At 56.8% G+C, this 26,912-nt stretch overlaps 9 protein-coding genes across 13 annotated transcripts; all 9 read left to right on the top strand.

The window, feature by feature from the left end:
• Positions 1 to 385: 385 nt before the first annotated feature.
• ABB37_09177 (hypothetical protein) lies at positions 386 to 3,180 on the top strand (the record flags this gene model as incomplete). Its single annotated transcript, XM_015808504.1, has 1 exon — positions 386 to 3,180. The coding sequence occupies exon 1, from the start codon at positions 1,354 to 1,356 to the stop codon at positions 3,178 to 3,180; it is 1,827 nt and encodes a 608-aa protein (XP_015652957.1). The 5' UTR covers positions 386 to 1,353.
• A 2,086-nt stretch (positions 3,181 to 5,266) lies between these two features.
• Positions 5,267 to 5,924, top strand: ABB37_09176 (putative Adp-ribosylation factor; the record flags this gene model as incomplete). The annotated part of the gene is made up of 1 exon (XM_015808503.1): positions 5,267 to 5,924. The coding sequence occupies exon 1, from the start codon at positions 5,388 to 5,390 to the stop codon at positions 5,922 to 5,924; it is 537 nt and encodes a 178-aa protein (XP_015652956.1). The 5' UTR covers positions 5,267 to 5,387.
• Positions 5,925 to 7,242: 1,318 nt separating this feature from the next.
• ABB37_09175 (glutamamyl carboxypeptidase putativemetallo-peptidase Clan MH Family M18) lies at positions 7,243 to 8,572 on the top strand (the record flags this gene model as incomplete). Of its 2 annotated transcripts, none has more annotated exons than XM_015808502.1 (1): positions 7,243 to 8,572. In XM_015808502.1, exon 1 carries the CDS (start codon positions 7,361 to 7,363, stop codon positions 8,570 to 8,572), a length of 1,212 nt encoding a protein of 403 aa, XP_015652955.1. In that variant the 5' UTR covers positions 7,243 to 7,360. The 2 variants fall into 2 exon arrangements, with proteins under 2 accessions (XP_015652955.1, XP_015652954.1); XM_015808501.1 differs by having other exon boundaries at positions 7,251 to 8,572.
• A 597-nt stretch (positions 8,573 to 9,169) lies between these two features.
• Positions 9,170 to 10,875, top strand: ABB37_09174 (hypothetical protein; the record flags this gene model as incomplete). The annotated part of the gene is made up of 1 exon (XM_015808500.1): positions 9,170 to 10,875. Exon 1 carries the CDS (start codon positions 9,706 to 9,708, stop codon positions 10,873 to 10,875), a length of 1,170 nt encoding a protein of 389 aa, XP_015652953.1. The 5' UTR covers positions 9,170 to 9,705.
• Positions 10,876 to 12,935: 2,060 nt separating this feature from the next.
• Positions 12,936 to 13,557, top strand: ABB37_09173 (hypothetical protein; the record flags this gene model as incomplete). Of its 3 annotated transcripts, none has more annotated exons than XM_015808499.1 (1): positions 12,936 to 13,557. In XM_015808499.1, exon 1 carries the CDS (start codon positions 13,123 to 13,125, stop codon positions 13,555 to 13,557), a length of 435 nt encoding a protein of 144 aa, XP_015652952.1. In that variant the 5' UTR covers positions 12,936 to 13,122. The 3 variants fall into 3 exon arrangements, with proteins under 3 accessions (XP_015652952.1, XP_015652951.1, XP_015652950.1); XM_015808498.1 differs by having other exon boundaries at positions 12,945 to 13,557; XM_015808497.1 differs by having other exon boundaries at positions 13,091 to 13,557.
• Positions 13,558 to 14,121: 564 nt separating this feature from the next.
• On the top strand, positions 14,122 to 16,404 carry ABB37_09172 (hypothetical protein; the record flags this gene model as incomplete). The annotated part of the gene is made up of 1 exon (XM_015808496.1): positions 14,122 to 16,404. The coding sequence occupies exon 1, from the start codon at positions 15,454 to 15,456 to the stop codon at positions 16,402 to 16,404; it is 951 nt and encodes a 316-aa protein (XP_015652949.1). The 5' UTR covers positions 14,122 to 15,453.
• Positions 16,405 to 17,704: 1,300 nt separating this feature from the next.
• On the top strand, positions 17,705 to 21,963 carry ABB37_09171 (Kinetoplast-associated protein-like protein; the record flags this gene model as incomplete). The annotated part of the gene is made up of 1 exon (XM_015808495.1): positions 17,705 to 21,963. The coding sequence occupies exon 1, from the start codon at positions 18,040 to 18,042 to the stop codon at positions 21,961 to 21,963; it is 3,924 nt and encodes a 1,307-aa protein (XP_015652948.1). The 5' UTR covers positions 17,705 to 18,039.
• A 1,060-nt stretch (positions 21,964 to 23,023) lies between these two features.
• ABB37_09170 (hypothetical protein) lies at positions 23,024 to 24,437 on the top strand (the record flags this gene model as incomplete). Of its 2 annotated transcripts, none has more annotated exons than XM_015808494.1 (1): positions 23,024 to 24,437. In XM_015808494.1, the coding sequence occupies exon 1, from the start codon at positions 23,169 to 23,171 to the stop codon at positions 24,435 to 24,437; it is 1,269 nt and encodes a 422-aa protein (XP_015652947.1). In that variant the 5' UTR covers positions 23,024 to 23,168. The 2 variants fall into 2 exon arrangements, with proteins under 2 accessions (XP_015652947.1, XP_015652946.1); XM_015808493.1 differs by having other exon boundaries at positions 23,050 to 24,437.
• An 886-nt stretch (positions 24,438 to 25,323) lies between these two features.
• ABB37_09169 (hypothetical protein) lies at positions 25,324 to 26,723 on the top strand (the record flags this gene model as incomplete). Its single annotated transcript, XM_015808492.1, has 1 exon — positions 25,324 to 26,723. The coding sequence occupies exon 1, from the start codon at positions 25,494 to 25,496 to the stop codon at positions 26,721 to 26,723; it is 1,230 nt and encodes a 409-aa protein (XP_015652945.1). The 5' UTR covers positions 25,324 to 25,493.
• Between the last annotated feature and the right edge of the window lie 189 nt (positions 26,724 to 26,912).

The following is a 26,912-nucleotide window of genomic DNA, read 5'->3' as shown; positions in this document are numbered from 1 at the left end:
ATGCGGGGCTCCTGGTGATAGAGGGAGTTGCCCCGCATCCTGTGTCGATCGACGCCTTTAAGGAAATAATAGCGTTGCTGGTGGCCCGCCGATGCCCTAAAAACGGAACAGCAGCGGAAGCGCATTGGGGAGATTTTTGCTTCCCTGCGGAAAGAAAAGCGAATAACTGAGATACAAAAGTACGTCCGCAGCGTCACCACGTTCTCTGTCCCGTTTTGCCGTACACCAGAACGTATTGGCTTTTGGCAACTCTAACCATTTGAGCGACGCGCCTTCCCCTCCCTCTCCCCCTCCCCGTCTCCCTCCCTCCACTCCTTCCTCCTTTCTCTTTCTTCTATTTTGGGGTTTTCTAACTGTTATCGACGCGGCAACTGCGGTGCACAAAGCAGCTGCTCAGTTTTGTTTTTCTGTCTCTGGGCCGTGCACTCCCACTCCTCTGCGCGTTGGTCGTCTCCGCAGTCGCACACAGACCGTTGGGTGCGTGGTATATTTGCACACGGCGGTAGATGTTCTTTCATCACTTCCCTTTCCTTTCTTCTTTGGTTCTGTGTGTGCTGGCTTACGACGGTAACTAAGCGACTATTTTTTTTTTGCTTTCTTTTCGTTTCTTGTTTTCTCTTTCGGGAGTTCGGCTGCTGTGACTATTCGATGTATGGAGCAAGCGGAATCGGCTCCTCTCCTCTCCTTTCTTTTTCTCTTTTCTTTTGCACCGCCAGCTCCTCCTGTCGCCGTCGTCTACCGCACACCGCGCAGCAGCTGGCTGATCTCCCACCGCATCCTCGCAAGAAATAATCTGATACTTTTTCTCACTGAATTTTCATCCTCAGCTAAAAATTTATTTTTTTATCTAACGTCGCTTCCTCCGAGAGAACTATTACCCAAATTTTTACTTCCTGCTTTTGTCTTGTATTCACTTCCCTCCTCCCTCTCTGACTTCACCGAAACACGCTGTGGAAGCGCTGCGAAAACGGAAGGAGGGCATTCATCGCCGATCTTTCCTTTTGTATTTACCGTTTTGGGGGTATTTTCTCTTTCCTTCTGCGACGCGCTCTCCCCTCCCCCGCTCCTTTCCTTTCTTTTTCCCTCGGCCGTCCTCCGTCTTGGTCTCTCGCACTTCGCTTCTGAGGGAGGCAACAGAGGACTCTCGTACAGTCGGTATCAGCCGCTTCGCCGTCGCAGCTCACAGAAGTCAACCACACCCTTTCCGCGTGGTTTTTTGTTTTTCAGCCAAATCGGTCGCTCTTTTCTTTTAGGAGCTTCGATGCTTGTGGGTCGTGCTCCTCCGCTCTTCTCTCTTTCTCTTCCCCTTTCTGTATATTCCTCTCCCCTCTTTTTGTAGTTCGGTGCCACGCCATGGGGAGTCGCAGGTCAAAGGAAGCGGCGGAGCTGAAGAAGTCGCAGCCGCGGAACCTCCGTTTCTTTCGGTGCTTCTGCTCCCCCGTCGCCGACGCCGTCGCACCGCACACGCCCCCCGCTGCGTCGGCACGAGCAACCGACGCCACGACGGCGCCGCCGCGCAGCGACACGCTCGAAAAGTTGCCGCAGGCGGAGGCGGACGACCTCGTTACGCCTTTCCGCGCCGAAACTTCGTCTCCGCCCGACATCGCGCAGTCGGCTGTTGCGTCAGCGACGATGAGCAGCGGTGCTCCTTCACGGATGCGAGAGGAGCCGGCGTGGGCGAGCTCGCCTCTGCGGGCGCTGCAACTGAGCACGCAGTACGTGGAGCGGCGCTCGAGCATCTGTACCACGCTGCCGGACTCAGAGGCGGCTTCCCCACCGTGCCGGCTGTCCCGCGTGACGCAGCTGTCGTCTGCCCCGTCCACACCATCACGGCAGTATCAGCAGTATCAGCAGCAGCTCTCCTCCTCACCGGCCATGCGAACTCGCATGCCTTTGTCGTTCTCCCCGCTGCTGAGCCCCCGCCACTACTACGCCAACACGCCGTATTCCTGCGAACAGGACTTACCGCAGCTGCGCGCGCTGCCTGTCCCCGATAGCCGCCTCCTCGTCTTCAACACGCAGATGGCAGGCACGCTGCCGATGCTCGTGAACGGCGCCACGCAGCACAACTTCATCTCCCTCCACGCCGACCACGACGTCACCGCCACCACCGACGCGACAGACCGCTTCGCCTCCAACGGCCGAGCCTTCCCCCTCGCTCTCCGTCCACCGCCCAACATGCCGAGCAGCGCGACGGAAGCCGCCGCCACGAGGTCTTCGCCGATGCGGCCGAGGCCGCCGCACTCCCGCAGCGCCTCCTCCTTCTCCTCTGCGTCGCGCTCACTTCACTCCGGCTCGCTCATCTCGTCCAGCTCCGTGGCCAGCCTCATCGATCAGGACCCGATGGAAGGCGGCACGAAACGGGCACCGCTGACGGAGCATGGCTTCGCAACGTGGCAGAACAGCAGTACCACAATGGCACCCCCCGACGCGGCGAAGTCATCCCCTCAGCCCCGCGACGGCGTCTCGCCCAACCCGGTCGGCGCGTCGATCCTCATGCCGCGCCGACCCAGCTCCCACGGCTCCGTCGACACGACGCTGGGTAGCACCAGCCTCGTCTCGGCCCGCTACCACAAGAGCTCTCGCGAGACGGAGGGATCGAAGGAGGTGGAGACGGTGACGGACTTCGTGGCCCGCATGAAATCCGCTAAGACGAGGGCCGAGGGCGACAGCGGTGACCGCGGTGGCGGCACGCCGGACTCAGCGGAGTTGATCGACGGCGGCGGCGGCGGCAGCGGAGAGACGGCCGGGTGGGCCTCACGTAGGGGGAGCGGCAAGCTCGACAGCGCCGGCCGTGCCGCGGTGACCGTCTCCGTCCCGCCGCCCCCGCCCCTGCGCATGAGCAGCGATAGCGGCGGTTGGACCCGTCCACACCGGCACCCACCCTCGCTGAACAGCTCCGCGGATGTGCCCTCGCAGCTCTCCTCGCCGGAGCCGCTGCCCACCCTTCCACGTCCCATCAGCAACACCTCCATCTCTCTCCCCTCTCCGCCGTCCAACGACCACGACGCGACGAGTAACGGAAGCGGTCGCTCCAATACGTCGCACCGCCGCCGAGACGTGAAAGCAAGTGTGGAGGCGGTCCTCGCACACATGAGCAGCAGCAGTGCTCCGTCGCCGTCTGCAGCGAGTCGGCGGAAGCGTCGAGACATGGCAGTTAATTTTCTCTTTTCCCCGTAACGGGTGTGGTGAATAGCAAATGAAGATGTGTTGCGTACGTCTCCGTTGTTGTCGAGCAAGATATCACGGCTGATCTTCTTAGCCTATGGGAACAGAAGCGCTTCGGGAACGGTATGCGTAGCCGCCTCCTTCAAACTGATTGCATTTTTTTTTTCGTTTGTTTTCCTTTTAGTTTTTGCAGAACTCATTAATGTTTGGCCGCCTTGGCTGTGCGCACGTGTGGGAGTGTTTGAGAGAGCGATATATATAAAGAGAAAGATCGGTTGTTTTCCCATCTGCCTTCGTGGCCGCTTCGTGAGCGACTCTCCTGTAAAAGAAAATCAAGTTGGTTCCTCATTCTTTTCCTTTCCAGTGACATTTCTTTGCGTGTCGATGCCAAAATTATGCACCAATTAACTCATTTTTTATCTTTCGTGGGTGTGTCTTCAAAAATTGGAACCGTTAAAGAGGCGCATTACACCGACTTTTTTGCTTTTGAAATCTACTGTTTTCCCGTGTGTGTGTGTGGCTGTGAGGGGTGCCGTATATAAACGTTGACTTTTTTTTTCACTTCACCCTTCCCGCTTACTGATGTATTTGGTGTGAAACAACGCCGTCTTTTATTTCCTTCTTGTGGTGGCCTGTTCCTCTGCCACCTGCTCTCGCTGCTGTCTAGCAGTTTATGAGCGCTCTTTGGATCATTCTTGCTTTGCTTTTCACACCTGGTTTTCCTTATGCATCTGTCCGGACGTTAGACCTCACCAGCCGCCGGATACATCAGGTGATTACGCCAATTCGATGTGTTTTTGTTACCCCGGTCTGCTATATATAAAGTTCTTCTCGTGACTCTCTTTTTGCGGTGGCGTTCTTCTTCTTTCTTGCTGTGGTTGATGAGGGTGTGACGGCTTCAACGTCACCTCTGCATTCGTGTTTCTTTCATCCTGTCTCTTTTCTCCACGGTGCTTCGTCTCTCCTTCTGCTTTTCGTAGTGCTCCCTGTCCAGTTATGGTCTCCCTGTCAGGGGGGCACCTTTCTCGCTGCTCTCTCGATGGCGTTTTCTCTTCCCGTTTTTCTCTATGCGCGAAACCCCTCACTCTTTTTGTTTGTTTGTCTGCTTCTGGTGCATCTATACGTTCTTTTGGTTTTCCTTTTCTTTTGTTTTTGCAGAGGTAAGGAGGTGCTTTGGATGTATTATATGAGAGCATTAGTCTCGCCTTCACATGCATATTTTATACAGGGCAGAGTATGTGGCACGGCGCCGTGAAATACGGGACGGGGCTCTCTTTTCTTGTTGTCTGCCGATCTCGGTGTTGTTCCGTCGTCGCCTCTGCGTATTTCTCTTTTCGTGTTTGCTCTCTACGTGCGCTCCCTCTCCCTTTCTCTGTCCGCCTTTCTCCACAGAAGGCGTGTTGAGCGCGGGAGGGGGGGGGGGAGGAGGATGATGGTTTTATGAGTGTGTTTCACCGGTGAAATCGGATCCTTGTGCGCACTTCCGCTTGTTCGGTGCTTTACCGCACAGGGGTCTTTATTTGGGAGGCCGATGACTCTCCACAACAGCCTTTTCTGTTTTTTTCCTTTTGGAGCTCGTTATATGCACTTTCCTTTCTCTTCTTAGACGACCCGAATTGCGTCCGTTTGCTTACCGCGTTGCCGTGGCGTCGTGTCGGTCCTTTGGGAACGCTTTGTTATCGACGTTGTTGTTTTGCATTCGCTCTTATTGCGGTTGGTCTTCTCTTCTTCTTTCTTCTTCCCGTTTCGTCATCCACATGAAGCATTTGTTTTCGTGTTGCACCGTGCTCCTCCGTCGCTGCATCGGACTGCCTTGAACCCCCACGTCGAAGAAGCATGAGACGGGGATCGTCCCTTTCACCTTTGGGTGCCCCCCCCCCTTCTTGTCTCAGTGTCTCGTGAGTGCTTTGTGCTACCACGTGCACCACTGCACATCGCACTGTCGATGACGGCAACGCAGATCTGAGTTACGTCCGTCCACTTTCCACAATCGTCTGTTTCCTGCCGCCAGTTCCACTCCCTTTCTTCTCTTCCCTTTACTCTCATTCGCTGTCTCTCTCTCTCTCTGTTGTCCTCTTTTGCGTGTGCGCCGCCCGAAGATCGCTCGATCTGAGAGAATTCCTCCACATTATTTCTCTTTCCATTATTTCCTTGTAGATTCCTCTTCTTTTCCTTATTACTATTATTGTTCCTTTCTTGAAGTGCGAGAATCATCCAAAATGGGAGGCTGGTTATCGTCGCTGCTGGGAAAGAAGGAGGTGCGCATCCTCATGGTCGGCCTCGACGCCGCTGGTAAGACCACCATCCTCTACAAGCTGAAGCTCGGCGAGGTCGTGACGACCATCCCAACCATCGGCTTCAACGTCGAGACGCTCGAGTACAAGAACCTGAAGTTCACCATGTGGGACGTCGGTGGCCAGGACAAACTCCGCCCACTGTGGCGCCACTACTACCAAAATACAAATGGTATTATCTTCGTGGTGGATAGCAACGACCGCGACCGCGTCAAGGATGCTAAGGCGGAGCTCGATAAGATGCTCGTCGAGGATGAGCTGCGCAACGCCGCGCTGCTCGTCTTTGCGAACAAGCAGGATCTGCCCAACGCGATGAGCACGACGGAGGTGACGGAGAAGCTCGGTCTGCACGCCCTGCGCCAGCGCAACTGGTACATCCAGGGCTGCTGCGGTACGACCGCGCAGGGTCTCTACGAGGGTCTGGACTGGCTGTCGGCCAACATCAAGAAGACGATGAACTGACCGCGCTCATCGCTCACCTGTGTAAAGGGAAGATAACGCTGCCGGTGAGGACGGAGCCTTGTGCTTCTCTACCGCTTCTTCTCGTGCCGGAAACGTTTTTCCCACTCTTTGTTTCTTCTTCTGTTTTAGTTGTGTTGTTTTTTTTGGTGAACTCCCAAAAAAACGCAGCGGTGATGTTTGGTTGCGCTTCTCTTTTCGGATCTCGAGCCTCTCTCTTATACTTGTGCTTCTCCTGACGGCCAACGTGTTGGCACCGTCGGCGAGCTAAAACGCAGCCGTTGTGAAGACGTCGTCTCGAAGCAGGTCGGAACAAAGGTAAGAACAGCATATATATAAAGTGTGTGTGTGTGTCGTTATTCTCTATAAAGAGACGAGTGCCTCCGAAAGCACTGCGGATGCCGGAGGTGCCAGTTGGTGTGTAGAGCTCCCTTTTTTTTCTTTCTTCTCATTTGCGCGTTTGTTTTTCCTGTAGCGTTGGTAGTTGCGGAATTAATATGGCTGAATGATAAGGGTGTGTCGTGTGGACGAAGAGTGTGATAATAGACTGTTGAACCTGAGCGGTGCTTTCCCTCCCCTTTATCTTTCTCCTTTTTCTCTCTCTCTCCATCGGTGCTTCATTGGGGATAATCTTCTCCTTGTCGTTGCTGACGGGCACGAGGTCCTTTCCATGACGGCTTATCGGCGCTGTTGTCTCACGTCTGGAGGCATAGCGGAGAGGGCATGACGTCTGTTTACACACATGTATATCTGTGTGTGTGTGTGTGTGTATTTGCAGCCTGCAATACTTCACGGTTGAAGATGCTGGAGTGCGAGGAGTTTTTGGCCTATGATAAAAAGAGGTTTTGTCATTGATTCAGTGTTCGTGAGGAAAAAAAGAAAACGAAAGAATAAACACGTACTGTCCGACTCAGTTCGTAGGATGAAGGACCGTGGTACAGGTGGCTGCAGCGCGGTCGAGGAGTTGCAGGAGCGATGCGTGGTGATGGAGGTATCGACCCTGTGCACGTCTACGGCGCTCCATGGTAGCTGAATACGCAGTGCTCAAGGGGCAGGGAGAGTTTTCTTCGCTTGTCTCGGCATTCCTTACTCTCGCGCGCGCTCTCCGAGCTTGCAAGTAAAAACAAGTTGTATCGATTGTGGTCCGTGGGCTTAGTTGCTGTTTCGCAACTCTCTTTGGCCCCATGTGCTCACCTACTGCTGCACACCGCTGTGCTGGCCTCTTTTTACGATTCGCGTTCCTCACTCATCCGCCGTCCGACTCCCACTCTTCGCCTTTGGTTTGCTGTTCAACTCAACACACTCTTCCGTGCTCCTTGCAGGTGACAAGCTCCTCGAGCAGCAAAACGCTTCCTTTGTCTGTTAGGCGCTGCTCCGTACTTCAGTCTTTCAACACAACTACCACGTAACCCCCTCTCTGTTCTCGCTCAGCAAGCGCCATGTCTAGCTACCCCAAAGACTCCACGGCGTGGCTGGCCAAGCTCGTCAGCTTCAACACCGTCAGCAGCAACTCCAACCTCCCCCTCCTCGACTACATCAAGGGCTACCTCAAGACCTTCGGCATCGAGTCGACGTACATCTACAGTCCAGAGAAGACACACGCGAACCTCTTCGCCACGCTGCCGGGGAGCAACGGCGCTACGCAGGGCGGCATCGTGATGTCCGGCCACACGGACGTGGTGCCGGTGGAGGGGCAGAAGTGGGACTCCGACCCCTTCGTGGTGGTGGAGAAGGACGGCAAGCTGTACGGCCGCGGCACGTGCGACATGAAAGGCTTCCTGGCGGTGTGCATGACGCTGATGCCGAAGTTCATGAAGATGAAGCGCGTCAAGCCGATCCACTTCGCTTTCTCCTACAGTGAGGAGGTGGGTTGTGTGGGTGTTCAGGTGATGACGAATTGGCTGAAGGAGAAGGGCTTCAAGGCGGACTGCTGCCTCGTCGGAGATGGCGGCTTTCACGTGGAACCGGTGAGCGGCAGCAAGGGTATTGCAACCTGGAAGGTGGTGGTGCACGGCAAGGCGATCCACTCCTCCATGGCGCTGATGAACACGAGCTGCAACGCCATCGAGTACGCCGCACAGATCGTCGCGAAGATCCGTAAGATTGCCGTGGACCTCCGCGATAACGGCCCCCAGGATCCACACTATCCCTGTCCCTTCTGCTCCATGTCTGTGGGCCTTATCAAAGGCGGCAATGCGGTGAACACGGTGCCGGCGGAGTGCGAGTTCACCTTCAGCGTTCGTTTGATGGAGACGAGTGTGGCGAAGCGTGTGGAGACGGAGGTGCAGGAATACATCAACCGCGAGATCCTGCCTGCGATGCGCAAGGAGTATGCGGAGGCCTCTGTGGACTTGAAGCCGGAGAGGATATCACCAGCGTTCGACTCACCAGAGGACTCTCCGTTCGTTCGTACTGTGAGAAGAATTTTGAAGAACTACAAGGTACAGAAGCTTTCTGGTGGCACCGAAGGTGGCTTCTTCCAGGCGTTGGGCATGCCGACCATCATCGTGGGTCCAGGCGGCTACCGCGGGCACATGGCGAACGAGTACACGGAAGTTGCATTTTTGAAGAAAAGCGAAGCCTTCACCGAGGAGATTGTGCGGCGCATGACAACCGGTGAGGGTATCGTGGAGGTGGACGCGAGGCTGTAGGCGGTGACACGGTGTTGTTGTTGTTTCTACTAAAGGACCTTTTTGTTTCTTTCTTTTGTTATTTTCTTCTCTGTGCGTTACACGCATTGAAGAGGAAGTGATCGCTTTCAAAAAAAAAATGTTTCCTTTTAAACACTCATCAACCACAGCTTATCGTTGCACGTTATTTATCGTGCTGTGAGTGTTCTTCCTCTTCTTCTTATCGCTTAAAATGTTTCTTGTCCTGTTCAGCTCTTTCCATAACAGGGCACTTGTATCGTGTTTCTATCGCTAGCGTCGGTTCTCGAGCCACTCCCTGGGAGAAAAGGTCTCGGTAATCTAAAAGAATACGTTTTCTGTTGATGATCAACGCTGTTGTTGCAGGAGTGCCTGCGCCACACCTGCCTATTTGGGTGTACTGCTTCGGTTGAGGTGTGTGGATAGCCCCCCATACACACACACAGAGACCCCTTTCAACTGCTGCCCTTCACGGCATTAAAATGTACTGCGTTTATTATGGTTATTATTATTGCTCCTCTTCGTTGTCTATGATCATTACGTGCGCCTCCATCTTTTGTGCTCTCCCCGCCGACCGCTTTGTTCGTTCTCCTTCATAAAGACTGCTCTTATTATCTTGTGTTTATAAATACATATATATTTATGTTTGTATTCCAATCACGATCTAAAGTTCTTCACGTTCAACCCGCGTTCAGTCTTCACCGGGTTTCTGTTTGTTTGTTTGTTTGTTTTCTGCCTTGGAGTTCTCTCAGGTGTTTTCGCTCCTCTCCCATCGTGTAGTGATCACTGAAGGCATTTTCTTTCTTTCTCCGTGTTGTTTACGTTGGAGGGTCCCCCCACCCCCAACCTGTACCACTGATATTTTCTTGCACTAAGCTGTTCAGTTACTTTCCGTCTAGTAGAACCTTCCTTTGAGCTCACTCTCCGGTGTAACGAGTCCAACGACTTCGCACACACATGCACAGACAGACAGACAGGCGCTCTCTTGGTCAATAACTCCATTCGTTTTCTTTTTAGCATTTTCTGCAAGGTGGCCACTTACGCTTCGCAATCCTCCACAAGAGAACAGATCCTCAGCTGCTAACAGCGCACTTCTATTAGTATAGAACGCGTCTTGTTTCCGCTCTCCGGCAGTCATGATGTCGCACGCAGACGCAGAGGCGGCGGCGGCGGCCATTGTGGACAAGACCACGCACGAGAACAACATCGAGGAACACCTCGCAGCAGCCAACGGAGAGGTGGAGGAGATCCACTCCGAGCTGGAGCAGGAGGCCGCCGAGGAGGAGGCGGAGATGACGGCGGCGGAGGGCAAGGTCGAAGCTGCCGCGGAGGAAAAGATGGCAGAGGCCGAGACAGACGCCCACGAGGAGGCCGAAGAGGCGGAGGCGGCGGCTGAAAACGCTGAGGCTACAGCAGCGGCAGAGGCAGAAGAAGCGGAGGCGGAGGCGGAGCTCCAGTCGGAGCACTCTGTGTCGGCGGCGGAGGCGGCGGAGGCGGCAGAGGCGGCAGAGGCCGCGGAGAGGGCGGCCATCGAGGAGGAGGCCGCCAAGGAGGAAGGTGCTGCGCAGGAGGGGGAGCCCGTAGCGGAGGAGCGCGCCAACGAGGAGGGGCCCGCGGAGGCGGAGGCCCTCAACGCAGCCGCCCCCGCTGGGGCGTCGGCACCTCCTGAGGAGGCGGAGGAGGAGGCGCCGAAGGTCGGCTCCCGCATCTTCGTGAAGATGCCGGAGGAGGTGCGCCGCCGACGCAGCCAGTCCCGTGAAGCCCGCCGCAGCGGCATGCTGCACCGCCGCGAGGAGCCTGACATGTCCCGCCCGACCGTAAACGACGCCCCGGTGGCCGCCGCAGAGGAGCCACACGCGCCGGAGGAGCACCAGCCCGAGCCACAGCCGCAGCCGGAGACCGCTGCAGTGGAGGAGGAGGCCGCAGAGGCAGAGAACGATGTGAACGAGGAGGCGGAGAAGGCGGAGACGGAGGTTCACGGCGAGGCCGCGCAGGAAGAAGAAGCGGCGGCCACGGCAGAGGCGGAGGCGACGGAGGAGGCCGCCCACGCAGCGGAGGAAGCCCACGAGGACGCCGCCAAGGCGGAGGAGGAGGCAGAAAAGACGGCCGAAAACGCTGAGGAGGTCGCGGAGCACAAGGAGGAGGCGGCGGCCGATGAGAAGGTGGCCGAAGAGAAGAATCAAGAGCCCAAGAAGGAGGAGACCAAGAAGGAGGACGCCAAGGAGGACGCCAAGAAGGATGCGGCGCCGGCCCCCAAGAAGGACGCAAAGAAGAAGGACAAGGGTGGCTGCTGCATCACGATGTAAAAAGAACGAAATGGTCGATTACTGTTGTTGTTTCCTCGGTTGGGTCCAAAGAAGCCGTGCGGCGGTGCACGCCACTTCTTGTAACTTGACGAAAGTGGAGTAATTTCTCATTTTCATGGTGTTCTGAGACGATTTGCTATGGAGGATCATTTTCCGTATTTCAGACAGCAGTCCGCACAGCTCTTCTCTTCGGGTGCGCGGGTCGCCGGCGAGGGACTCGCATGCGTGTGTCTCCGCACCCCGTCCGCTGTGCAGCGAAAAGAGTCTACGCGGTCATCTTCTTAACTAATTTGTATCAGTGCTGTGAGATTGGTTAGTCTCCAGATCGCCTCTCAGCAGTCTTTAAGTGTTTAACGAACTTTTCTGTTGTTGGTGTTTAGTGCCTTTTATTGGCCTTTGTTCTTTTCTCCTTATCATGCTCGTTCATGTTCCCCTTTTTGCTATTTTGGCTCTCTGCCCAGTTGAATTCCTGAGTTCACCGCATCGCATATGCCGTCGGCGAAGAAGATGAAGACGTTTGCTTCCCGCACCTCCTTCTCATCCTTTTTTTTTATCTGTTCTGGTTCCTCCGCCGTACGCCATCACGGGAGCACACGCCGCTCCGTCGGGAGAAAGGCGGTCACGCACACATTTGGCTTCTGCAGGGCAGTTTTTTTGTAGGGCACACCGGCCCTGTGTACACGCCTCTTGGCGAAGCGTTGCGTGACCGCCACGCCGGATCACGGGAGTCTGAGCAGGTCGTTTTTCCTTTTTCCTTCGCCGTACTCAATGCGCGTGTCGCGGCTCCTGAATTCTTCCTGGCGAAGGACGCTGCCATTTATTGTTTTTTCCAGTGAATTCAACAGTGCTTTTTCTCCTCTCCTTCGCTACTTACTTGTGAAGACTGCGTATCTCGTCGAGATGCCTCGCGAGCTGTTTTTTCTTTCCCCCACCCTTTTTGTTGGATGGATCAAATTTGTGCGAAGTGCTCTCCCTCACTGTAACTCTACCTTCCTAGAATCCTCCATATCTGTCTATCTAACTTTATAACTGTAAATGTATATCTATATATATAATCCTAACTAACTTGACGATGTTTTCCTTTCTTGTTTCATATTGTTCTCTCGACTTCAGCCGTCTGTAGAGTGTGCGGGCAGCGACGGGTGCCGTCCATCCGCCGCAAAACAAAAAGACGTAACAGCTGAAGAAAACGTATTCTTTTGGATTTTTCTTTTAAATGAAAAAAGCACCGGCGACATCTCCCCCATTTTTAACATGGGCTGATATCTGGGTGCTTCAACGCGGTGTTGGTGTTTGATGGGCGTGAACCTCCTCTCTTTTGCTGTCTCGTGGCTGTGCGTGACGCGGCGGCGGTGATGCCGTTCTTTTCCTTTTCTCAGCGCGTGCTCGGATATCCGACGCTGTCGTTCATGCTTTTTGCTACCGCGGCAGACGGTGTGAGGTACTTTCTCTGTACGCACGTTCATTAGAACTATTGAGATGCAGCTTGTTTCGTGCGTGATGCTCTCGGGGAAGGTCGCTTCTGTTTTTCATCTTCTCGGGACCGTCTCGCTGAGTTAGGGATGACAGCACGAGAAATAAAAGAGGAGGGTTTAGCGTACTGCGGAGGAAAAGATTCATTTGAATGATGTTTGAACAATCATAATATGGATACAGATTAAAAAGCAAAAAAGAATAGCCGCATGAAGACTTCAACACGGAGAGAGAGAAAAAAGCAACGACCCGTTGGTTGGTTCTCTCTTCCGTTGAGGTGCGGATTTTTACCCAGTGGAAGTGTGCGGCATCTTCCTCCGCGACAAAGTGTATGGGAGGTGTTCAGCAACACTCGGCGTTACGACGTCTATGTCAGCGTCGGGAAGCCTTTTCATACGGCGGATCGACCGAATGGATCCGTAGCTGCTTCAGCATGCGTCGCAACGATTGGAGGTGTGGCACCGATGCTGTTTTTCTTTTGGCATTTGTGGGCTTTTTTTACCTGCCTTTAGCACTCTTGTTTAACCGTCCCCTTCCTGTTACCCTGAGCGGCGTCGGTTCCCCCTCTTTTCTACACCGCCACATCAGCGTTGCCAGCATAGGAGCTCTGGCAGATGTCCCACAAGCTGTCACTTTGTTTACCTTGATAGACGTTGGAATATTAGCTCTATCTGATCAGTGTCTCTGTGTGCGTGTCTGTGCGCGCGCCTTCATTTGTGTCCCCTCCCTTGTCTTCTTCTCAGCTTCTCTCGTGTTTTCCTTGTCGCTGCGACTATGGCAACGGCAGCGTGTCCCGTGGAGTGGCACGCCCGTCCGGTAGAGTTGCACGTGTCTCACCCGCACCTACCCAATAGCACCAGCGTCACAGAGGCGTTGCCCTCGACGGTATCTGCCTCCCCTGACGTCGCTCTCCACGCCGCTGGGCACATCCTCTTCTTTCCTGTTCATGGCGGCCCAGTCGTGGTGGCGCCGCTCACCGTGACGGTGGAGGAAGCGAAGGAACCACCCGCAACTTCCGCGGACGAGGCAAAGGGCAATGTGCCAAAGACAGAGTCAGCTGCAACAGCTGCAACAGAATCGGTTCATTTACCAGATGGCGTGATGCAGTCGGCAGCTTGTGGTGCTTCTGCCGCTGTGGCAGCCGGGGAGTGGACGGACGCCGTAGATGAGGAGGCGATGGCTTTCTTTGGTGATGAGGATGATGCGTAGGTGCTGCGCGCTGCACGACCAATATGATTGCATACTTTTCCAGTGGGGGCGTATTAAGTGTGCGTGTGTGTGTTTCCACGGTGCGCTCATCGCACGTAGTCGCCCCACACGGAGAGTAGCAACAACACGACACGAGGAGAGAGTTGTGGGACGATGGGCAAGTTTCCTCTCATGATGAAAGCTGCTCTGTCAAGCGAACGCTGAAATGTGTTTCTTCTTCTTCCACATTATGCGTGGCTTCGTTGCCGTACAATGACTACCGGAAAGGTAGGAAAAACAAAGCAAAAAGTTGTGAAGTGGGGAGTCGTGTTTGGTGGCTCTATGTATTATCATACTCCGCGCCTATGTGCTTTTCGCCTACACGCGACAAGGAACGTGGACGGGGGACAACCATTTAGTGAAAATATGCGTGCAACGCGCTCGCTCTCGCTCATCCACTCTCACGTCCTCTCCTCCTCTCCTCCTTCCTTCTTTCCCTCCCTCCTCCGCCCCGTGACACCTGCGCACCATCGCGCGCATCTGCGGCACAATAATGCGCTTACTATTATTGTTGTCGTTCCACCAGATTTTGTTTTTTGCCATTTTCATCTCTTTCTCTCTTTTCTTTATTTTTAGCTGCTTTCTTTTCGACTATTTTCTATCTGCGCTTTCTTTGTGTGTCTTTCCTTTCTCGCGCGGTTGTTTCGATTGACTCGCTCTGCGTCTCGCTGGCCGGCAGCCGCAACGCCGCTGACATCGGTACGCACACACGGCAATCAGTTTCTTTTTCTTTTGTTCACTTGCAAGGCGTTCGGGGAGAAAGGGAGAACAGACGAAGCAAAGGTGTCGTCCTCAGCGCGGAATACAGCGGAGTCGCAGGCGGCCGCGAAAGTCTTGAGATTGAGAGAGAGAGAGTGTGTGTGTGTGTGAACAAAAGCGTTGCTTCTCATTTACTACTTTCTTTCTTTTTTACTTTGTAGTTTGTGTGTGTGTCTGCGGGGTTGTTTCATCGTACATTTGTGCTGCTCGGGGCTCAACCATCGTTTCGTTCTGCCTCCATATTTACCTTTTCGTAGTGGGTGCGTCTTTTCTTTTCGCTTTCTGCTGCTTCTGCTTCTCACCGACCAGCTCTCCATTTCCTCTTTTCTTCTTCTTCTGTGAAGCTCTCCGCCGTCTCGCTTCGTGTGTGTGGTGAGAGCTGGCGCTTTACCGAGCTCGGTGTCTGCTTGTTCGCTTTGCTCGTTTGTACCTCTCCTCTTTTTCTTTTGCTTTTCCCCCTTTCTTCTACCGAGGTGTCTGCGGTTCCCAAAAACCCACATTCCGCAGTAAAAAACCCCCAAAAAGCCGCCAAATCCAAAAAGAAAAGAAAACGGAGTCGTTGGCACGCGCACACGGACCTTTACACCAGCTACACGTGTAAGGCCTCGCTTGCAGACTCGTTGGCTCGCCGGATTACATATTATAGCATTTTTTTAACTAATTTTTCTTTTTCATATAACGCTCTTTAAAATCTTTCAAATAAGAAAAACACCTTACATACCAAACGAAGCACACAAGCTTTCGCTTCATCCTTTAAGGCGAAGCACGTCGTGTATTCCCATAAAGACCGAACTATTTCTCTTTTCTTTGTTGTGCTTCATCAGATCTGCTTTTCATTTACATTAATTCATGAAAGGAATCCTCCTCTGCGTTTTGCTTTCCTGCTCGATTTGACGCTCTTTTATCCATTTTCTCGAGATATTGCGCCGCCCTCCAAGCTTTCCGCTGCTGCCGCGTGTTTTGCCTGCGTCGGTTCCGCCTGTACAACTCCGTATCGGAAGCGCTTTCACAGAGAAGGCCGCGATTCTGCTTACACGTCTTGTCACTCAGCGACGCTTTGTTTTTTGTTTTTTCCTTGTTGTGTCTTGGGTCTCTGCGATGTCTCACAACGTGCGCCCCTCGCGGTACGCCGTCTCGCAGTCGAAGGCGCGCATCTTCGTTGGCCAGCTCGAGCCCTACGTCACGGAGCACGACCTCTACCCCGTCTTCAGCTGCTTCGGCAAGATTCTGCATCTCAACATCGTCCGCCACTCCACCACCGTCACGCCGAACGAGGAGCGCCGCATCCCGACCGCCTTCGTGTGGTACGAAACCACCACCGAGGCCGACGCCGCCATCGCCGCCCTGCACAACGTATTCACCTTCTCCTCGCCGGACGAGGAGGAGAACAAGGTGCGCTACATTCAGGTAAGCTACGCAGACAAGAGCCCGGAGTGCACCGCGTGGGGAAAGTGGCAGAAGACGCAAGCGGAGATCATGCGCCGCACGAACCCGTCTGGCACCGGCACCGGCACTCACACCGGCGGCGCTGGCCTGTCCCTGCGCCTCAGCCTTCCCTCCCAGCAACTCAGCAGCGGGTACTCCTCACCTGCGATGAACGGCGGCGGCTTCACCGTCTCGGCGGGCGGGCCGACGATGCGCACTTCGCAGTCCAGCGGCGCCCTCTCGAACGGCCGCTACCCGCGCAACACATCTCGGGGGCCGCGTGGGCCGCCCACTCAGACGCACCGCCCCCCGTCGCAGTACTACGGCAGCTACGACAATCTGTACAGCCTCGGCCGCCGCACCCAGCTCTACGGCACCATGTCCCCCACCAGCAACACGAGTCTCAACAACCCGAACATGGGCTACAACGAACGGCACGGCAGCGGCGGCGGCGACGGCGGCGGCAGCGGTGGCGCCTCGTACTGGAGTATGGCGGGGGAGATGAAGCGCAACGTCTTTGCGGATCCTAACCGTGCCCGCCACACCGCGCGCTACACGGCGCCAGACCCGGAGGAGAATCTGATTATGGCTGCGCCGACCTTCACCGTCACAAGCGGACCGTAATAGACAAAAAAAAATGGTGTATAATATATATTAAGTAGGTGCTTTGCCGCAAGAGTGTTCTGTCTGTCCGTTCGTAGTCATCGCCGGCGCGGAGGATCAGTACTGCGGCGTATATACATAAATGTGAGGAACAAACAGACGATTGGTGAAGAATGCCGTTGTTGAGAAGGAGCTTCACGTGTACGAGTATCTTCTCTGTTTGCTGTCCGTGTAAATGAAGGGGAAACGACACGTGTGTATGCGATGCCCTACGAGGCATAAAAAGTGTTGCTCTCGAAAGGAAAAGAAAAAAGAAGGGTAGGTGACGCTGTTGATTTTCCCGTTCGTGTGCTAGTGTAAGGGAAGGGCAAGTGAAAGGGTAGGATTCATAACGGCTTTTACGGTAGTTCTTTTTGCCGTGACCGATGAGGGCGGCCTGGGTGAGTAGATGAGTGGGTCGGTTGTCGAAGGACAAGTCTGCTGGAGTTTCCTGTTACTTCTTAAAACGAAGAAAGAAAAAAAGAAAACGTTTATGGCTATCTTAATGTAATAACTGAAAGTTTTTGTCTCACACAGGGCGTGTGTGCAAGATCGTTGCCTTCAACGACATCGGTGTGACGCATTCTGCGAGACATCTAACGGGACCAGGGGGAAAGGGGGCAGGGAGCCTTGCTTGTTCGTTGTCCTGGATGATCGCCAAGGAGGGCATCCGTACACACGCTTGTAGGGACATCGCGTATGCATGTCCATCTTCCTTTTTCTCTGTTGTTCACGTGAAGGCATTTGAGAAGCATGCACGCAGGTATTAACAAAACAAAACGAAAGAAAAAGAGGGTGTACTTGTTTTGACAGAGAAGGGAACGAGATGTGTTCCACACGCGAGAGAGACGGCGGTAAGCTGCGTAGCCTGGCTTCTCGCCATCCCTCCCGCACTCGCCTTCAACTACCGGCCCGCTATGGGGTCCCTGTCTCTCCGCCCCCAAACGCGACTTCTCTTGGTCGTAATACGCAGAAGGGGAGTGCGGCTGATTTGGCAATGTAGAACGCTGTTCGTTGTCTGCTTCGGGAACGGTGAATCGCGGGTAAGATCGTTTTCCTTTTCCCATCAACGTGAACAACCGACGCTAAGACCTTGTGTTCATCTCTCAGTATGCTCCACAATGTATGCTGGTGCTCGCTAACATCTGTCTGGCCTAGCCGCTGCCACAGCACTGTAACTTTGTACACTCACTGTATTGCCTCTGTTCCTTCCACCTCTATGTTTATGACTTTCATCGTCTGATCTCCTGATTCTACGCACGAATACAACGGTGATAATACAGAAAGAACGGCGAAACGCAATTTATAAAAGGAGGCAGACAACTCAGCAGTCACACCCAGCTCATAACGTGTATTACTGCGGTCTCTTGACCTTGTACTCCCTCGCCGCGCATCACTTACGCACATCGATTCAAAACAAAAGCTGGTCATTACGGCCACTCACTTTGCGTTGTCTGCATACAGCCATAGAATCTACTCAGGAAATAAAACACTCTGCCCTTTAAGTGGCTGAAACACTTCCTTATTAGCGCCTTCCATCATAGATTTCATTACGATTATCGCATATATATCTTCCAGCCATATCATTCATCTCCTCTTTTACCTGCACTGGCTTCAATGGCACCTCGCATCCCGCGGAAGAAGCGCCCTCACCTCCCCGGTGCGGCACGGCGCTTTATTCCTCCCGCCGCTGCCCCCACCGTCGCCGCCGCCGCCGCCCCAGCAGGAGCAGCATCGCAGCCCATCGCCACCGCATCCACGGCGCAGGAAGCAAAGCCGATTGAGCCACCAGTGCAGGCAGCAACCGCCACTCCAGCAACGGAGACGCCTGCAGAGACGCGGGCAGCGGCAACAACCGCTTCACAAGTACCAGCAGAGGCGCCTCTCACCGAAGCCGCGGCGCCTGACGCAGCCCCTGCAACCGCACCCACCACCACCACCGCCGTCGCCTCCACGCCGCCTGCTCCGACTTCGACCACTGTGGCACCGCAACACCCATCGCAGCCGAATTTGGCCGTGCCGCCACAAGTCACATCACCGCCCTCCGCCTTCACCCCTCCCACCGCGGCGGCGGCTTCAGAGACAGCGGCTGCGCGCCGTGGCGTTACGCGTCGTCGGCGCTCGCGCACAGGCCGCCGCTACTCCGCAACGACGGCGGACGGCGCACCCGCCAGCCGCGACCTCAACAGCGACCCTCGCGGGGTGCCGGAAGTGAGCAAAGTGACGGGCGCAGCGGAGGCGGCCAAGCCTGAGTGCGCCGCCCTGCCTCTGCCTCCCCCCAACCCAGCGGCGACGGTATCGGCGGGGAGTGTGTCCATCAGACCTGTCGAGACAGCTGTCGCTCCCGCCGTTTCAGCGGTGCCACCGCCGCCTACAACGCCCGTTCACGGTGTGGAGACGAAACCGGCCGCAACGGAGGCCGCAGCCACGGTGCCACCACCCAGCACCGCCGCTGCCACTCCGCCACCCACGTCTTCTTCGACTCGTCGGGCCACAATCAGCCGTCTGCCCAAAAAGAAAACATTCTTTGCGGAGTTGTGGGAAGACGGCAGGACATCCGAGACGGGGGCCGCGGCGGCGGCGGAGGCCGATGCGCAACCGACACGTCCACCGCAGCAGGCAGCCACAACTGTAGCAGCACCAGCGGCTGCACACACAACAACGCCGGAGGCACCATCGCCCACACCGGTGGAGGCGACTAAGATGGCTCCAGAAGCCGCTGCTGCAACCACCACCACCACCACCATTTCAAGTCCCCCCTCTCCCTCTCGACGTGCCACAATCAGTCGTGTCCCCAAAAAGCGCGCTCGGGTCGCTGAGGAACTGAACGCACTGCCCTCCATCCACGAAGCGGCGGCTCCTGCTGCGGTGGAGGAGGTGGCGGCGGCCCCTATACCCAACGTAGAAGCTGCTTCTACTGTTGCGGTAGCGACCACGGCAGCGTCGAAGCCCCCTGTGGCGCCGGTCGCCGTCCCTCCTACAAGCTCCGGTCAGATGCCCGCTGCCGCGGCTTCTCCCCGCGCGACCATCAGCCGGCTCCCGCGTAAAAAGAAGTTCTTCGCCGGTGTGGGCGAGGACACGCCTGCCGCGGTGGAGGCGGCTGTGCAGGACGCACCTGCCGCTGCTGCCACCACCGTCGAAACACCGCTCGTTGTAGCGCAGACGGCAGCAGCGGCGGTGAAGCAGGTGACAGCACCTCCAACTGTCACGCCAACGGTGCCGCCGCCCCGTCACGGGTCGGGGACGGACACGCCTCCCGCGGCGGTGGCGGCGGTGGCGGCGGTGGCGGCCGGATCCCCGCGTCACCGTCCCGCCATCCGCCGCACGGCAAAGCAGCTGCGACAGGCGAGGGCCACCGCCCCGGCTGCAGCAGTGGCGGCCCACGTACCGACAACTGCAACGGCAGACGTAGCGGAACAAGTGACCGCCGGCCCTGCAGCAGCAACAACGGCCCCAGACACGCACGAAGGCGAAAAGGAGGCGGAGGCTGCGAAGCCGTCCGCTGACGCCTCTGCCGCCGTACCAGCGACCCCGGAAACGGTGGCTGCGCAGGAAGTCGCACCGGGCGCCACGCCAGTTGCGCCTAAAAAGCGCGTGAAGCCACAAAAGAAGCCCAAGCGGCTGAGTCCTGCAGCGCTGCGCCGCCGCGAGATAACAGCGCTCAACCGCATCCCGCGGCGCTTCCGTCCGCCGCCCCCGATGTGGCATCCACGAGAAACGGTGGAGACAGCAGAGGCAGTTCCACCTGCCACTGCTGCGGCGGCGGAGGAGGAGACGGTGGACGCTGCGCCGGCACCCCCTGTGGAGGAGCCACCCCTGCCCGCCCCTGCAGCAGCATCGGAAGCGATTGAGGTCAACACCGAAGCCGCACGCCCGATGCCAGCAAACGGAATCGCAGCTCTCTCCACCTCGCCCGAAGAGGCGGCACACGTTGAGGCGGCGCAAGTCGCATCGGAAGCCGCGGAAGTCAAGGCCGAGCCAGGAGCTGCGCCGGCCACGGGAGCGGAGATCTCTGCACCCGCGCTCGCGCACCGCATCACGGCTAAAACCGACAAGCGACACATCACCCGGGCACCTGCGCACGGCAAAAAGCGTTTCTTCACTACCCTTGAAGAGGCGCCACCAGCCGCAGCAGCAGCCGTTTCTCCCCCAGCAACGGAGACTCCTGTGACGGCGGGAGAAGCGGGGAATAGGACACCCAACGCCACGACGGTAGCAGCCACTGAGGCGTCAGTGGACTGGACGCCTGCCGCGGTGGATGCGTGCACGGATGCAGTGGCAGAGAAGTCAGAGGCGATGCCTGAAGAAGTTGTCGACCACCCATCTCCGCAAGCCGCCACAGACGCGACAGGAGGATCCACTACCGTAGACGCGACGGACGAGGTCAACGCAGAAGCAGAGGCGATCGGTGTTGTGTCTCCGTCCGTCCTCGCTGGCGGCGCCGCCTCTGCGGTCCCGTCGACGAAGGTGGTGCGCCAGGCGAACGTGCGCGCGCTTCTGAAGTCGATCCGGGCGGCGCACAAACCTCTCAAGCGGGCACAGCGGCGCAGCAGGCGGAAGAGGTCGAAGGTGGTGAAAGCGGCGGCGGTCCCTGCGGCAGCAGTCGAAACGGGTCTTGCCGCGTCTCCAACGATGGAGGCGGTGGAAGGGGGGCAGCCGGTGGTGGCCGAGGGCAACGCAAGAGAAGGCCAAGCGGCCCTCCAAGAGGACGATGTAGCAGAGGTGGTGGAGGTAGAAGTGGTCGAGCCAGCAGCAGAAGAAATTGAAGCAAACGCGGAGACAACAGCCGCAGCGGCGTCGGCCGATCATGTCGGCGCTTCTCACGATGACACACACAGTCAGACGCCTATCGAGACAACCGCGGAAACCCGTGAGGAACCAGACGTCCAAGCAGCCGTCGAGTCCGCCACAACAGTGACAGTTAATGCAGCAGTCGATGCCACCGCCTCACCAGAGGAGCCGACTGCCCCATCGGTAGCCCGCACGGAAGGGGCAGCAGAGAAGTTCCCGTCCTCCATGGCACGTCGGCTCGCCGCCAAGAAAAAGATCCAAAAGCACGCGAAACTCGCGGCGGCGCGGCTGGAAGCGTGGGGCGATTCTCGTGCGGCGGAGACAGCGGTGATGGATGAACCCCTCGTGGCGGCCGTACACGCTGCCGCTGAGCCGTCGATCCCGCCCGCGGAGGTGCCGTCGGCGGAGACGCTGCTGCGCAACGCCGCCCTGACCCTCCCCAATGGACATGTCGTGATGGAGTCCTTCACGGAGCAGGAGATGGTGCTGCGCCGCGCCAGCCTGGATGACAGCTGGGATGTCGGGCTGCGCTTCGACTGGCAGGAGCGCACCCTCACCATCTCGGCCTTTCCCGAGTTTGACCGCAACGACGCCCGCGCGGCACACCCGTTTGTGCAGCTCTACAAATCGAAGCCGCGGTGGTTTTTGAAGGAGGTGAACGAAGCAAGTGCGACGCGCATGAAGGAGGCCTTGGACGCCATGAAGCGCAGTCTCACTGCCCGCTTCGTCTTCCGACAGCTCCCAAAGTGAGGTGCACGCTAGCATCTAGCGCTAGCACAGCGGACTGGAACGTTTTTCCCTCCTTTCCCTTCATTATATCTTGTTTTTTCTCTTTGGCGTGTGGGGTGGATGGACGGCATCGGTCCTTTCCAGTAATGCTGATTTGATGAAGTCTTGTTTTCCGTATGGAAGTTCGTTTGACCGTTTTCGCGACGTCGTCGGCATTTTGTGAGCGCCCACCGGTGAACTCAGTCTTTATTTGCTTTTATTTTTCCTCTCTCGTCGTTTCTTCGATGGGTAGCTTTCATAGAACGGGATAGCAGACGGTGGAGCAGGTGACGGTGCAACTCCACGCCGTTTGTCTGCACGACAGTCTCTCTCTCTCCCTCTCTGAACCATAGAACACTCGTTGGGCCCGTTGCGGCTACTCTTGGTCTGATTTCATCAGTTGTCGTGTGTGCCGTGCTGGTTTCCCGTTCTGATGTGGTGTTGTTCGACGCCTGCGCCGTGTTTCACTTCACGCACGTCAAAAATTCTGCATCGCCAAAGCACTCGGCAACTCTGTAGGCCGCTGTCTCGTAGAAATCCGTGCCGCGGCTGTGATCGTGTTTTATTTTGGCTGTGTTGGGCCTCCGTCTCCGTTTGTACAGGTGTAAAGGGACACCGCATTTGATACGTGGACTTCTTTCTCGCGCTTCAAATCATGCACGTGTCATTTGGAGTATCATGACGCTACTCCTGTTTTTTGTTGATTAAACGGCACAAATTAGTTTACGCAGACATGGCTCAGGTCTCTCTCGATGTGAGTTGGAACAGTGCTCGTAGATCGGCGGCTCATAAAAGTGGCTTGCAAAGGCAAGCAGCTTTACTGGTTGCTTTGGTTCAATGACAAGAGCACGTCTTATGCCGGGGATACGCGAAGGAGAGGCAGGAAAGCAGCCGACACAGTAACGCCGCTTCCACTTCTTTCCACTGCGGTCGATGTGGACCAAAATGTTCCTTGCTGACGACGAGGCGTTTCTTTCTTCGATGTCCAGCGATTTCTCTCCTCTCTCCACCATCGCACCCCGCCTTTCTCCTTCGAACGGCAGTCGCCGAATTCTCTTGGATCGGAAAGCACCCACACACGCACACACGCACGGATAGACCGTCTCATAGATCTTGCATACACGTTGTTCTGCATTTTTTTCGTGTTTTTTTTTCTCTAGAAACCTCCCCTCACACCGACCTCTCCCATGGCCTCCTACCCCTACACGACTGCCTTGCGGTCCACCACCCCGCCGCTGTACTACCATCGACCCGAAAACACCGCCCCTGCCTACTACACCGTCCCTTCCCGGGAAGTGGAGGGCCTTCGCATCCCCCTTCACGGTGATGGTGCGAAGAGTGCTGGCCCTCCTCCTCCGACAGCTTCGATGATGGCCCACCCGCGGACCAGTGTGAGCCTCCACCCGTCGATCGATCGCAGCTCAGTGCAGCGACCGCCGCCGTCTGCTGCCGCGGTGGTGGTGCCGCCGTCGCCGCGCCTTTCCGGCTACGCGATGCCCTCCGTGGTAAACCCGTACGCAGCCACCGGCTCGAGAGACGCGTCGTCCTACGCGCCCCAGTCGAGCGCGACCGCTGCCGGACGCTGGAGCTACCAGCTACCGCAGCAGCAGCCGCAGTACCCCACGGTGGACCCGCTGACGTCCCGCGCCGCCGTGATCGACGCCGAGGAGGGCGCCGCGGCAACGGAGGAGGCGGCACTGCGGGCAAAGCTGGCGGAGCTGCAGATGGCTCGCAAGCGGCAGGAGGACGAGCAGCTCTACCTCAGCCACGGCTGGGCCCAGATGCTGGAGAACGAGGAGCGCTACTACACGGAGCCGTTGATCGACCGGCGACCTGATATTGCGGCCCGAGAGCAGCAGTGTTCGATGCTGCACGACCGCCTTGCGCAGGCGGAGGCGCAGGCCCAGCACGCACAGGCGCAGCTGCAGGCGACGGAGTACATTCTGCGCGATGTGGAGAAGTTCGAGCAGGAGCGGCAGCGCCTTCAGGACGGCTTTCAAAACATTGAGCGTCGTCGGCGCGAGGGCGTGGCCAAGGCAGAGCGCTACTTCGACGTCGAGACGAAGCGGATTGTGGAAGGCAACAAGGTGATCCGAAAGCTGGATGTGCAGCTGCGAGAGATGACGCGCCGCGGTCCGCTGGCCCAGCTGCAGGGGCAGTCCCGCGGCTCCTCCGCCTCCCGCATGGTCACCTTTGCGCCGGAGAAGAGCATCGTGCTTGACCTCGGCCGTGAGGAATCCGCATCCTCAGCGGAGCCAGCGACGGAGGAGAGCAGCGGGGGTCTGACCAACAGCTACGCCAGCATGCACAACTCCCTGTCCGCCAACACCGCTGCGGTGGGCTTTATGGCTGCCGACGAGGAGGATATCGGCGGCACGAGCATCGCTTTCTCCTTCAACGACGCAAAGGAGCCTTTGCTGTCGAAGCGCCGCAAGGTGGAAATCGCATCGATGTAAGACAGAGAAAAAGAAAGGGGCGTAGCAGTGCATGTTGCGATGACTGTCGTTTTCAGAGTTTGCCGCACGCCGTTCTTCTGTCGTGCAACTGGATTCTCTTCCACTCTTTTTCTTCACGACAGTCCTCCCTTGTTCGTTTTTTGCTCGTTTCTTCTCGTTGGCTTCCCGCGCTTCTGGGGGCGTTTTCCTCTGTCACCTCCCGATGACGCACCCGCCTCGCAGTGCATCGGGCTTTCTTGAGTCAGGAGCTTTTTGGGGGGAGGCCTTGCGGGGCTTTTTGAAGAAGCGCCTTGTCTTGTTCTTGCCTCTTTAGAAACAGGAAGCGCAAAGCTGTGGCGCAGAGAACTCGGAGCAACAGGCAAAGAAAGGCTTATTGCGAAGCCTTCAGCGTCTCTGGTGATACTGGACGTGACTTAGATGAACACCTTTTTCTTATTATGTCATAAATATTCATTTATTACCCATTAGATGCTCGATTACCCCACAATGCTTGAATTTTGTTCCTGGACTGATAGATGCTCCATCATTTCGAATTCCCCTCATCAAACCATCGAGGTCTTTTTTCCCCTCGGTTCGCTTTACGAGCTTGTGCCCGGTTTCTCAAGCAGGCCGAAACACGTCGAACTGTGTGTGCGAGACAGCTCAGGCGCCGCCGCGCCTTGTCTTTTTGCGGCGGGGCACCGCACCCAACGTGATAGCTGATTTTGGTGTCTTCTGCTGTCTACAGTACGGCTTTGGAAATGCTAGCCACTGGCGTCCCACGTCACTCCGTATGTGTTGGAGTGCTCCGGTAGGCGTTCAAGAGCGCACAACAGGAAGCAACTCATTCTCTTTTCCGCGCTTACCACTTATCTACTCCATGGGGTCCTACGTGGGGCGGACCGCAGCCGAGTTGTCGAAGCAATATCCCCAGGATAGTTTCTCTCATCAAGCATAAGTCTTTCACAGACACACATTATTATTATCATTAACGAAGCGAGGCTTCAGCGCACTCGCACAGGCAATCTTTAGTCACAAAGTATCGCACACTCGCATCAGCAGCAGGCGACTCTGCAAATGAAGCGGCTTCAGCGCCTGGATGTTTTCCCAAAGTTCGATCGGAAGTTTGAGCAGGATGCGCGTCAACGCACCGTCACCGGCGGCTGCTTCTCCCTCGCCGCCGTTGCCATCATCCTCTGGCTCCTCATTGGCGAGGTCCGCTACTTCGCCTCGTCGGAGGAGCACCACGAAATGTTCATCGACGCCGAGCTGGGCGGGGATATGGAGGTCCGGGTCAACGTGACTTTCCCTCACGTCCCATGCGACCTCCTCACGCTGGACGCGATGGACGCCTTCGGCGTGTTCGCGAACGACGTGGAGGGCAACACCGTGAAGACGCGCATCGACGCCGCCACCGGGCTGCCCATCAGCGAGGCCCGCAAGCTGGTCGATGAGAAGAAGATCATGACGAGAGCGATCGACCCGGATGGGGTGGAGAAGGAGGACTGCCCGAGCTGCTACGGCGCCGAGCAGGACCCCGGCGACTGCTGCTACACCTGTGAGGAGGTGCGGCAGGCGTACGCGCGAAAGGGGTGGACCTTCAACGTGGACGACATCAGCATCGAGCAATGCGCGGAGGACCGGGTCAAGCTGGCCGCCGCCGCCGCCGGGCGCGAGGGCTGCAACGTGCACGCGAAGTTCTCCGCGTCGCGGGCGACGGGCAGTCTACAGTTCATTCCCGGACGCATCTACAACACCCTGGGGCGGCGCCTGCACGACTTTATGGGCAGCACCACCCGCCAGCTCGACCTCAGCCACGTGGTGCACACCCTCGAGTTTGGGCAGCGCTTCCCAGGCCAGCGCAACCCCCTCGACGGCGCCGCGCAGGGCTCCGCCGCCAGCGGGAACGCGCAGGACGCGATGAACGGCCGCTTTAGCTACTTTGTGAAGCTCGTCCCGACCACCTACCAGCGACAGTCGCTCTTCACCGGTCTGCAAGACGTGGTGGAGTCGAACCAGTACTCCGCCACGCACCACTTCACACCCAGCGCAGCAGCGGCACTGCCTGGGAGTGCGGCAGCGGCGGCAGCGCAGCCGAGCATCATCCCCGGTGTGTTCATCACCTACGACCTCTCCCCCATTCGTATTGTAGTGCAGCAGGAGCACCCGTACCCGTCTGTGGTGCATTTCCTCCTGCAGCTGTGTGCGGTATGTGGCGGTGTGCTGACCGTGGCGGGATTGGTGGACTCCATGTGTTTTCATGGAGCTCGCAGACTACGTAAGATGCGCGAAGGCAAGCAGCTGTAGATGCTGCCGAGGAGAGTTGAGAATCGAAACATAAAGCGAAAACGAGAATCAGCGGGAAATCACAGTATGCTTGACAACGCAAAATGTGTTGTTTCTGGACAGCTCAAGAGTCACCTGTTGGGAGGACGTTGGCCGAAGTCTGTTTGCGCCCCCGCTGTTGCTGTGCGCCAACTCCCCGTTACGCATTTT

This window comes from Leptomonas pyrrhocoris (assembly GCF_001293395.1).
Source record: "Leptomonas pyrrhocoris isolate H10 chromosome Unknown, whole genome shotgun sequence".
Classification (NCBI taxonomy): domain Eukaryota; phylum Euglenozoa; class Kinetoplastea; order Trypanosomatida; family Trypanosomatidae; genus Leptomonas; species Leptomonas pyrrhocoris.
The sequence above is the reverse complement of the archived record's forward strand: the minus strand, read 5'-3'. Positions and strand labels throughout refer to the sequence as shown.